Source organism: Cupressus sempervirens, chromosome 9 (assembly GCF_028749045.1).
Source record: "Cupressus sempervirens isolate cs-2001-9-10 chromosome 9, ASM2874904v1, whole genome shotgun sequence".
Classification (NCBI taxonomy): Eukaryota; Viridiplantae; Streptophyta; class Pinopsida; order Cupressales; family Cupressaceae; genus Cupressus; species Cupressus sempervirens.
Genome location: NC_143126.1, coordinates 471,399,556 through 471,410,203, shown reverse-complemented (window position 1 = coordinate 471,410,203; position 10,648 = coordinate 471,399,556). Strand labels below are relative to the sequence as shown.

The 10,648-nt window shown below is 38.6% G+C and overlaps 1 protein-coding gene across 1 annotated transcript; it reads right to left on the bottom strand.

The window, feature by feature from the left end:
• Nucleotides 1-5,809: 5,809 nt before the first annotated feature.
• On the bottom strand, nucleotides 5,810-6,700 carry LOC149539361 (G-type lectin S-receptor-like serine/threonine-protein kinase At2g19130). Its single transcript, XM_089802556.1, has one exon. It carries the CDS (start codon nucleotides 6,698-6,700, stop codon nucleotides 5,810-5,812), a length of 891 nt encoding a protein of 296 aa, XP_089658682.1.
• Nucleotides 6,701-10,648: the final 3,948 nt, after the last annotated feature.

Below are 10,648 nucleotides of genomic sequence, written 5' to 3'. Positions count from 1 at the left end.
GAGCATTGTTTTTATCCTCCATTTGGGAGTTGTTGTGTAACTGTTATACAGATCTGAAAATGTCATTTTTTAGGTTGTTATACTGCTGAAATTTCTATTAAAATGTCCACTTTCAGATTTACTAATAATATGTGAAGCTGTGAAGTTTTTGGCACTATTTTCGGCATACCCGATTTAGGGTTTATTGAGAAATTGGTGGATCTTTGAAATATTGGTTGTTTGATTTTAAAGATCTGATTAGAGGCTTGAAATATTATATAAAATCAAAAGAAGGGACATCTCAATGGTATCAGAGCTATGATCTTGCCAGCCTGAGGGTTTGTAGAAGTTTGCATGTCAATTTTGATAACTACCCAAATCTTGCATGACATAATTTATGGTTGCATGTTGCTTCTAATCAGTTGGATGTCAAAATTTATGGTTGCATGCTACTTCTAATTATTTTCATGTTAGTTCTTGGTGAATTTGGTGGTTGCATGTTTCTTCTAATTAGCTGCATGTCAAAATCTATGGTTGCATGCTACTTCTAATCATTTGCATGTTAGTTCTTGGTGAATTTGGTGGTTGCATGTTGCTTCTAGTCAGCTGCATCTCAAAATCTATGGTTACATGCTACTTCTAATCAATTGCATGTTAGTTCTTGGTGTTTGAAGAAGTTATAACCTATTGGGGTTACACTCTACTTTATTCAGAATGGACAGGTATAGTACAGAGTCTCAGAGGACACGATCTTGAAAAATTGATATCCAGAGTTAGAACAGTAGAAAGGATGGTTATTTAGACATTCGAGATAAACTTAGGAAAATAAGCCATGACATGTCTAAACAGTTGGTTGAGAACCACCGTATGATGAATGACATGTTTTTTGACCTAGCTAAGGTGGATAAGTTGACTAGATTTCTATTTGGCAGATGACACAATTACCAAGAACTTGCATGAGGAGTTTGAGAAACTAGCTTATAGCCAAGTAGAGGTCTCAGATTCTACTCTGCCACAGGAGGTAGTGAGAAAGGATATTACATAGATTGATAGTAATGGTCAACTTGATACTCAAATTGAGACAATTGTATATAGGTCATCAAAGGGTGATGTCACAGGTATTCAGGATGGTATAGTTACAATAGGCAGTGACTATAGCATAGTGGGTTCAGATGATGATTATGAGGATGTTGTTGTGCATGGTGGTGAGATACCTAGTAGAGATGAGAAGACATTGAGCATTCATGAATTTGCTGAGAAAGAGTACCAGGCACAGTTAGATGCTTCATCACATGAGGTTGAGGCTGGTAGTACTTCACATGATTTGTCTAGCTAGCTGAATGTGAACAAAGATAGTATTGTGACTTCATTATCTCGTCATGACAGGTATGTGGAGTTAGTTGGTATTGGTCATATTACTCAAGTGAGGAGTTTGCTTGAGTTACCAGCTGATTCTAGTTTACGAATATGGACTCAAGATTGTTATATTGGCGTTTGGGATTCAGTTGACTAGAGATCTTTAACACTTTTTGGTAGCAATGTTTGTTTGGGTGCTATCATGGATTTGATTAGCAGATTGCATGGTGTTGTCTTTTCTTGTGCCAACAGCTTGTCCAATGTTGGTATTAGTTTTTATACATCGGTGTTGGGCTTTGTTCATATATCTAGTCGACCATACTTGCTGGAATGTGTTGATGATCTTTCATATTTGGCAGTGTGTACAGATGAGTCCCAAGATCATATTGGCATTGATGACATCTAGGAGGATGCAGTGGGTAGTTTTGAAGACCTAGTTTCCTTGGCAGTTTCTTTTGGTACAGAGGAGTTGGACAGCAATGCTATAATTTTTGATACTCTGTATGTTGATATGAGCTTTGGAGTTGATTCACAGGATATGGATGGTAATACTCTAGAGACTAGTAACTGTGAGGATACTCCTTTAGACAGTGCATCAGAGGAGGTTTGTAGAAGACAATCTAGCCAGTGCCATCATGTGTCTAATCAATTGAGAGTTAGTGAGCGAGACATTGCTATCACTTGCCAGCATTTCAATCATGCTCGTTAGTTGTTAGCAATTTATGGATGGGTTTCTCCTACTAGTGATGAGCAGGAAGGCAGTTATCTTTCCTTGACAGAGATCCACTCTTTATGGGAGGCTATTCAGATTTTGAGAAAGAATTATATGTAGTTGGTAGCCAATAGAGATTATCTTACAGAGTGGGGGAGTACAGCATATGACACATTATTGGCCAAGGAAGATGAGGTGAGTGAGCTTACTCAGCAACTCGAGGTGACTTCTGAGATTCTTGATAGTACACAGTTGGCTTTTGAGGAGTCGCAGTTTCATTTGACTAAGGTGACCATGGAGTTGGAGTGACTGCAATCTTTACCAGATTCTGTACAGTCACAAGCTATGGTGTCTAGTGATCTGAGGATGTCCATGGTCAAGATTGTTAGAGACAGTGGAGATGGGGATGCATCCATCCTTGATACTAACATTGGCATATCAGGTTTTTTCCCACTAGAGTCAGGTTCAGTTGAGTTTGGTGCTACAACAAATTGTTGTGGTATGCCTGACATGGTGGTGGCCTCTAGTACTAATGGCACAAAGACCAGCGATGTTGTATTAAAGATCATGTGTGATGTTGGTGAGCTGGCAGTTGGCATGGTTCCTGCTAGTAATATTTCTCCCTTGGAAATGTCTTCGGAGGTAGTAGTCAATTCCAACTTGGTTAGTGATTGATTGCAGTTAGTTTGATCTGGATTGCAGTTTGAGCCATCGACTGAGATTGGCGCATTATATCAGCACTACACTATGAGGTATGCTCATCAATTTATCTTTGATGACCATGTGGATGAGATGATGATACAAAGATGTACTTTGGTTCCTAGTGCTTGTCATCAGTTATGGGACGGTTTGATGCCCCGGGATGAGAGTTGTGATGAGCATGACATGGCAATAGGTTATGCAGTTGATAGCTTGATAATACATGACTTAGAGCAGGAGTTTGGGAGTGATGCTTCAGCAGTTGTTATTACTGATTCTACTCCTTTGGCTATGACATCTCTTGACTTAGCTGGTGGTCAGTCACAGTGGGCTATATCACTTGTTCATGGAAAATTTGGTTTGGGTTCCATTTCTTTCTCTTTAACTTGTAATGTCTTTTCACCATCAACAGTGCATGGGAGTTATGGTTATGAGACAGTGGCCAGTGATTTGCAGAGTTGTGTTGACTGCAAGAGTTGTACAGTGTGTAGATTCTCCATACTTGGTATAGTTTCATTCGAGAGCGTTCACCATTGTTACAGAGTTGGATTGTACATTACATATAGGCCAGTGGGATGCGTTGATGGTATTTACTATGTTGGCAATTTGATTTCTCCAATTTACTTGGGTTTTGATGTTCTAAAAGTTTGTGTCTAATGGGTTTCTGACTATGGCAGTGGTGATTTTGGAGTTTGGTTGAGCTATAATTGTTAGTTTGATTATGGAATCCTCTTGGTCATATTGCAGAGGATATTGTAGGAGCCTGTGTTAATTGGCAGTAGTATAGTTCATGACTACATTTGGGATCCCGGTGGATTGATTGGTTTATTGTTCAGTCATTGCTTGAGGACAAGCAATATTTGGGAGGGGAGGACTTGCCATGTCCCCTTTTCAAATAATTAAAAAATAATAATCTTTGCTAAGGTAGGCAGGCCCAAAAAGGTGAAGTTTCAACAAAAGGGGATAATCTTTGGAAGCTAATGGACTAATAAATGAAGATTATTATTAAAATATGTTTTATTAACCCCTCTTGGACATGAGTTAGGGTTATGCCCTCTTTTAAGGGGTTTGGAGGAATTTTGGTCAGATTGTAGAACTTGATTTTGTTCATTTCTTTGTTGTTCTTCAGAGGCTCCCAAACATGTGGAGAAGGAGACCCAAGAACGGGAGTTTGCAGGTTTCCAAGAAGGCTAAGGAAAGGAGTTTGAAGCCATTCCATGTGCATGCTCATACAGAGTTTTCCTTTGTGCTGAACAGTGCAGATTTGTGAATTTTCGGGTGTGTTTTTTGTAAGAGTTTGGTGTTTCTAGTTGAGTATTTCATATCAGTTTGGGTTGCTGCTGTATTTTAGACTTTTATATGTTAAAATAGAGCTAGATATATGTATTTGGTTTTTATTATGCTTTTGTGATAGATTATTAGTGTTTTTGTGGTGTTTCTGGCTATTCTATGTTATTTTCGGGAGCCCAATGAGCATTGTTTTTATCCTCCATTTGGGAGCTGTTGTGTAACTGTTATACAGATCTAAAAATTTCATTGTATAGGCTGTTATGCTACTGAAATTTCTATAAAAATGTCCACTTTCAGATCTACTAATAATATGTGAAGCTGTGAAATTTTTGGCACTATTTTCGGCATACCCGATTTGGGGTTTATTGAGAAATTGGTGGATCTTGTAAATATTGGTTGTTTGATTTTAAAGATCTGATTAGAGGGTTGAAATATCATATAAAATAAAAGGAAGGGACATTTCAAATTCCAAGTTGGCAATTTGGTTATGGTACACCTGAATAAAGATCGGTTACCTCGAGGCAATCATACGAAGTTGATGATGAAGAAGATTGGACCATGTAAAATCCTAGAAAAGTATGGAGAAAATGCATACAAGGTAGCATTACCTCCAAATGTAGCTATTTCACCTATATTTAATGTCTCAAATCTCAAATCGTATATGGTTTCAAATAAAGCAGTTGGTGAAGAAGCAACAACACTTGAATCTGATGAATGGATTCAGCAATTGCCATCTAAAGAGACACCGTAGATGGAAAGTATCATCAACAGCAAGGAAGCAATGAGGACAAGACACAAAGTACACATGGAGTATTTGGTTAAGTTGAAGGGCCTTCCTGATTCTAAAGCCACTTGGTTACCAGAAACGGAAATTATAAGACAAGGTGGTGATCTACAACAATTGGTCTCTAAGAAAACTTGAGACAAAATTTACCCCCGGGAGTATGTTGTAGGAGCAAGTGTTGGGCACAGGAATAAATTTTTGGATTGCATTTGTGGTGGTGTTTAAATATTTTGTTATTATAAAATTTTAGGGTTTGCATTGGATTTGGGGTGGTGTTTTAATTTTAGGGCATATTTTTAATATTGTGTTATAACTTAAGTAAAGGTTTAAACAAAACCTTTATGGGTTTGGTGGTTGCCAAAACCAGTTTTTAACTATTTGGCTTTGTTTATAAATTCTCTCCAAAATCTTTTGGGAGGGGATGATTTTATTTTTCTTTTTCTGAGAAGAAGGCTAAGAACATTGAGCAGATGGTGAAATTATTTTTGTTGTGCCCTAAATAGATGAAATAAAATATTGTGGTGGTTTCCTGTTACTTAGTTTTATGCTCTATTATTTCCAGCATGCCTCAATATTTTAACATTGCAAATTGATGCAAATCATCTCTATTGGTTTCTTCTAAATAAAATAGTAGTGCTATTTATCTTGTGTGTAGAAGTCATTGTTACAGGAAATAGACTCAGAAAAGGTTTTGAAAGTCAATCTGAACAGAAATGCCTCTTGCTTACGTGAACACCATCTAATGTGGCCTGAATGTGGTGGAAAGTGGGTAGGAGGAATGTACAGTATTTATTTCGTGGCCATTTGCGGGAACAGGCTGAGAGTTGAGGGATCACGCATGTGGTGAGGGGGCATCTCTATATGCTTGCCATGAATGAATGGATGCAAACTGTAAGGTATTGTTCATATTGAAGTTTTTGCCATCTTTCTTATGACATTGCTATAGAATTCTCCAGCTTCTTCCTTCCATCTCATAAGTACGACTGTTATTATTTTTTTATTCTTGTTTCCTCCTCATCACAATCCGTCTTTCTGGGCACTGGGAATGAACCAAAATCATTAAACGACGTTGTGTTGGACTCAATGAATCTGTCGGCTGTGCAATTCAAGGGACTCTTGCGAACACAGCCACTGGACATCCAGTCCCGTGAATCCCAGGCTTCATTGTCTTTTGGTGTGAAGCCATTTACACAGCTGCAAAATTGAAAATTGTTGGAGTTACAAATGCCGAAAGTGCCGCAGAGGCCATACATGGCGCACTCGTCTCTGGGCAGAGACCAGAACATGATCCATTTATTCCCATCGAACAGAGCAAGTCGAATATCTTCGGACTTGGTCAAGATGAAATGCATGGCCGCAAACATCTTATGCGTTGGTCTTAAACTGACATACAAACTAGAGCTGGTGATTTCAACGCTGACATTGAAAAACCTTTTGTCTGTCATTTCTGGAACACGACTGAAAATTCTACCATCCCAAACTCTGCTTGACCAATACTTGACAGAGTTATTCCACATCAGCACAATTTGTTTGGTGTTAGATGAATCCAACTGGAAGGAGAAGAGCCCAAGAGCAGGATCCAATGAGCTTTTCCAAGACACCAGTTTCAGTTGTTTCCTAGATCTCATTGTAGGCAACCAGATATCTGTCGGGTTGTCTAGACTCTGCCAAATCGTTTCGAAATTGTTGTCATCAGTGCTCAGCATCAAAAAATTACCGAAATCTAGTATCACAGCATGGGACGTCTTCTTTGAAATGTTGACTGACCAAATAGACGCACCCTCTGCGTCCAACAGATCCAATTTACCTTCTCTTGACAGCTTCAAAACTCTAGATTTGTTTCTCACGGGAGTCTCTCTATTGGCCACCCAAAATATCATCTTCTGTCGCGTATTGCTATACCATATTCCAACATACTAGTTATTGGTTCCATTTGGGCTGAAGAAACCCAATTCAAATTTGCCATTCTCTGAAATCAATGTCTAATTTCCAGCAAGCGAGGCGCCCAAAGTAAGAGAATCTCCGGCCTGGACTACTGTTGCAGGATAGCTACTCATTTGAACAAACACAGCAACTGCAAAAACAAATCTTATCCGAGATTTTGCCCACTTCTCATCCATCGCCAAATTGTGAGCCATTGATCGAACCTCCCCCGACCTTTAAACCAAGAAGCTGGAAACACAAATGTTCAAGAATAAATATCGTGGAGGACCATGATAGGAGCTCGAAACAAGTGGTCATAAAATTAACTACTCTAAAAGAAATCTGACAAGACATTGTGTGTACGTGTCATGTATGATTTTATCGAATGACTAAATTTATTTAAGGTCAATACCTTTCCTAATGTTCCAACAATCTCTATCAAGCCTAGTTCTACTGTTGAAGGTTTTACCATTGAGAGTAAATATCTAAGAGATGGAGAGATGGAGACTTGACAAAACCATTGAGAATTAGAAACTAGAATTTGTGAAATATTTAACTATTGCAGTCACTGATTATTAATCTCCTATCATAAACAAGTATTAAACTACTGAAAACAAATTTCCAACTAATATTGAAAAATAACACAACTGCAACTTCACTTATAAAATACAGAAAGAAATGTGCAACACAATGAACACAAGATTTTCGGACAAATTGTCTCTGAAAAAACCAGTTCTACAGATGAGGAATTATATTAAACTTCAGCAAATCAAGAGATACAAAATTCCTTGCCTCTTACTAGCACAACTTCGACAACCTCCTAATTTATTCCGCTGATATTCTCCACTGCTATTCCCACGCTAACACTGCACCCTTGCTAACGCTACAAGACTGTTTGCTAAAACTGCAAACGTTTCTCCAAAACTTCATGTTCTCCAAATGCCCCTCTGACCTCCTTTTATACTACTCCTATTGGTAAACCAATGATCAAGATTGATTTAAAATCGACGGTTGAGATTAAAACAACTTAACAACCCTAACCAAGTCGGTTTCTAATTGTTTCCAAAAGTGGTCAATTAATTAACAAATTTTTTTTTTAATCTAACCAATTAGTTAGCAAAACAATTACTTGCTAAATATTAGCAAATGGACAAACAGCTGTCCAAAGCTAACAATAATTAACAATCCCTCTTAGTGAGGAAGCTGTTCTACATGACACCTAACTTATCTCTAAAAAAGATAAATTTTGTCTTCCCCAATGCTTTAGTCAGAATGTCTGCTACCTGCTCCTCTGTAGGTATGTACTATAGCTGAACAACTCCCCTTTGTACACAATGTCTAATGAAGTGATATCTGATATCTATATGTTTAGACCTATCATGAAACACTGGATTCTCAGACAACTTGATGCAACTCTAATTTTCACAATGTATCACAGTAGTCTCAACATTCTGACCAAACAAGGCTACTAACAACTTCCAAAGCCATATAGCTTCACATGTTGCCATGCTAGCTGCTATGTATTCTGCTTTTGCTAAACTTAGAGCCACAAACTTCTGCTTCCTACTGAACCAAGATACAACTCCTGATCCCAAGCTGAAACAACACCTTGAAGTGCTCCTTTTGTCTATTGTACTGCCTACCCAATCTGCATCAATATAGCCTATCAAATTGATACCTTCACCTCGAACATATCTGATCCTATACTTGACTGTACCATGCAAGTAATGTAGCACATGCTTAGCCGCTATCCAATGCATTCTCTTTGGTTCAACCATGAACTGACTAAGAGAGTTTACTAAAAATGTTATACCTGGTCTAGTGTTGACCAAATACACAAGCGAACCAATCAACTATCTATATAAAGTGGGATCTACATCTTTCTCCTTAGTTGTATCTACCTTCCTCCAATTCGTGATCATGGGTGTAGACATGGCTTTGCAATCCTCCATCCCAAATTTTTTCAAAATTTCAATGCAATATTTTCCTTGACCAAAGAAAATTTTCCCATCTGTCTGCCACACTTCCATGCCTAGAAAGTAGTGCATAAGTCCTAAATCCTTCATCTTGAACTCTTCTGCAAGGTTCCTCTTGCAATCCACTATGAGCCCTAGTGAACCTGTAAGAAATAGGTCGTCCACATAAAGAACAAGAATGAGAATCTCACCCCCAACCATCAAGTAGTAGAGGTTAGCATCTGTTTCACTCATCACAAAGCCCATTTTCTACAAGTATGTATCAATGCGCTCATACCACGCTCTAGGAGCCTGCTTGAGTCCATACAGTGCTTTCTTCAATCTACACACATGGGTCTCTTTGTTGTGTGCTTCAAAGCCTTCTGGTTGTTCTATGTATACCTCCTCCTTCAACTCATCATTTAGGAATGTTTTCTTGACATCCATTTGATGGATTTTCTATCCCATCTATGTTGCAAGTGAGATTACATCTCATATAGAAATATACCTGGCAACAGGAGCAAATGTCTCCTCATAGTCTATTCCCTCATTTTGAGAGAACCCTTTTGCCACGAACCTGGCCTTGTATTTCTCAATGCTACCATCTGCACCATGCTTTATCTTATAGATCCAACGTGATCCAACTACAGCCCTATCTGTTGGTCTAGGTACTACCTTCCACACATCATTTTGCATTATTGAAGAATATTTCTCAACCATAGAATCTTGCCATACCTGATGTTCTATATCTTCCTGATCGCTAGAAGGATCACTATCTACCAACTGACTAACTAATACCACATAGTCATTGAACTTGGTTGGTTATCTTCGTTGTCTAGTACTCTTTCTAGGAGCTCCCACAAACTCCTGAGTATCCCTTTGTGTATCTGGAACCACATGGTTCTCACTGCCAATTGTAGAGGATGAAAAGTCAACCTTTAAGTCTTCTAGATGCAATTCCTGTTGCACTTGTTGCTCCATACTCTGTGAATCTTCACTAACTAAGTCTACACTCGTACTAGTAACTGTACTTGAGCTTTGTTGCTCTTGACTTGGTCTTGGAGCTTCTATTGGCTGCTCACTCTGATCATCTGCTAGCAAATCTCTAGATCTCTTGAATGCCTTGTCCTCCATGAACTTGACATCTCGTCTGACAATAATTCTTTTAGTCCTTGGAATGAAAATCATGTATGCCTTTGAGGTCTCACTGTACCCAGCAAAGTACCCCCTCTTTGCAGTTTGATCTAACTTTGTACGTGTATCTCCAGGAATATGGCAATATGCCAAACTCTTGAATATCTTGAAGTGACTAACATCTGGCTTCTTCCCTGTGAAAGCCTCCTCTAGTGTCATCTTCCCTAGCACCTTGTTGGAACTCTATTCTAAGTGTAGACTTTTGTATTACATGCCTCTGCTCATAAGTAACGGGGCATGTCCTGGTCATGTAGCATAGCTCTTGCTGCCTCCAATATAGAATAGTTCCTCCTCTTAGCAACTCCATTCTGTTGTGGATTGTAAGAAATAATCCATTCTCTCTTGATTCCTTCTCTGGTGTAGAACTCCTAGAAGACATTTCTTTTTTGCTCGCCTTCATTGCTTGACCGAAGAACCTTTATCTTCTTTCTTATCAAGTTCTCCACAAGAGCCTTGAACTTTTGGAATCGACTAAAAACCTCATCCTTAGTCTTCAAGAAGTATATCTAGGTCTTTCTAGAGATATCATTAATAAAAGTAACATAGAACTCATATCCTCTGAGAGATTTCATCAACATTGGTCCACAAACATCTGAATGTACTAGATTAAGAACACCCTTAGATCTGGTGTCACTCCTTGGAAAAGATGCTTTCGCAAACTTCCCCAACACACATCCCTTACATACATTGTCATGCTCTGTGCTCACCTCTGGAACACCTATCACCATCTCACGAAGCAATCAAAGTGCTCCATGA

Coding starts and splice junctions, on each gene's coding strand:
- LOC149539361 (XM_089802556.1), bottom strand. CDS start 6,700: ATGATATTTTGGGTGGCCAATAGAGAGACTCCCGTGAGAAACAAATCT.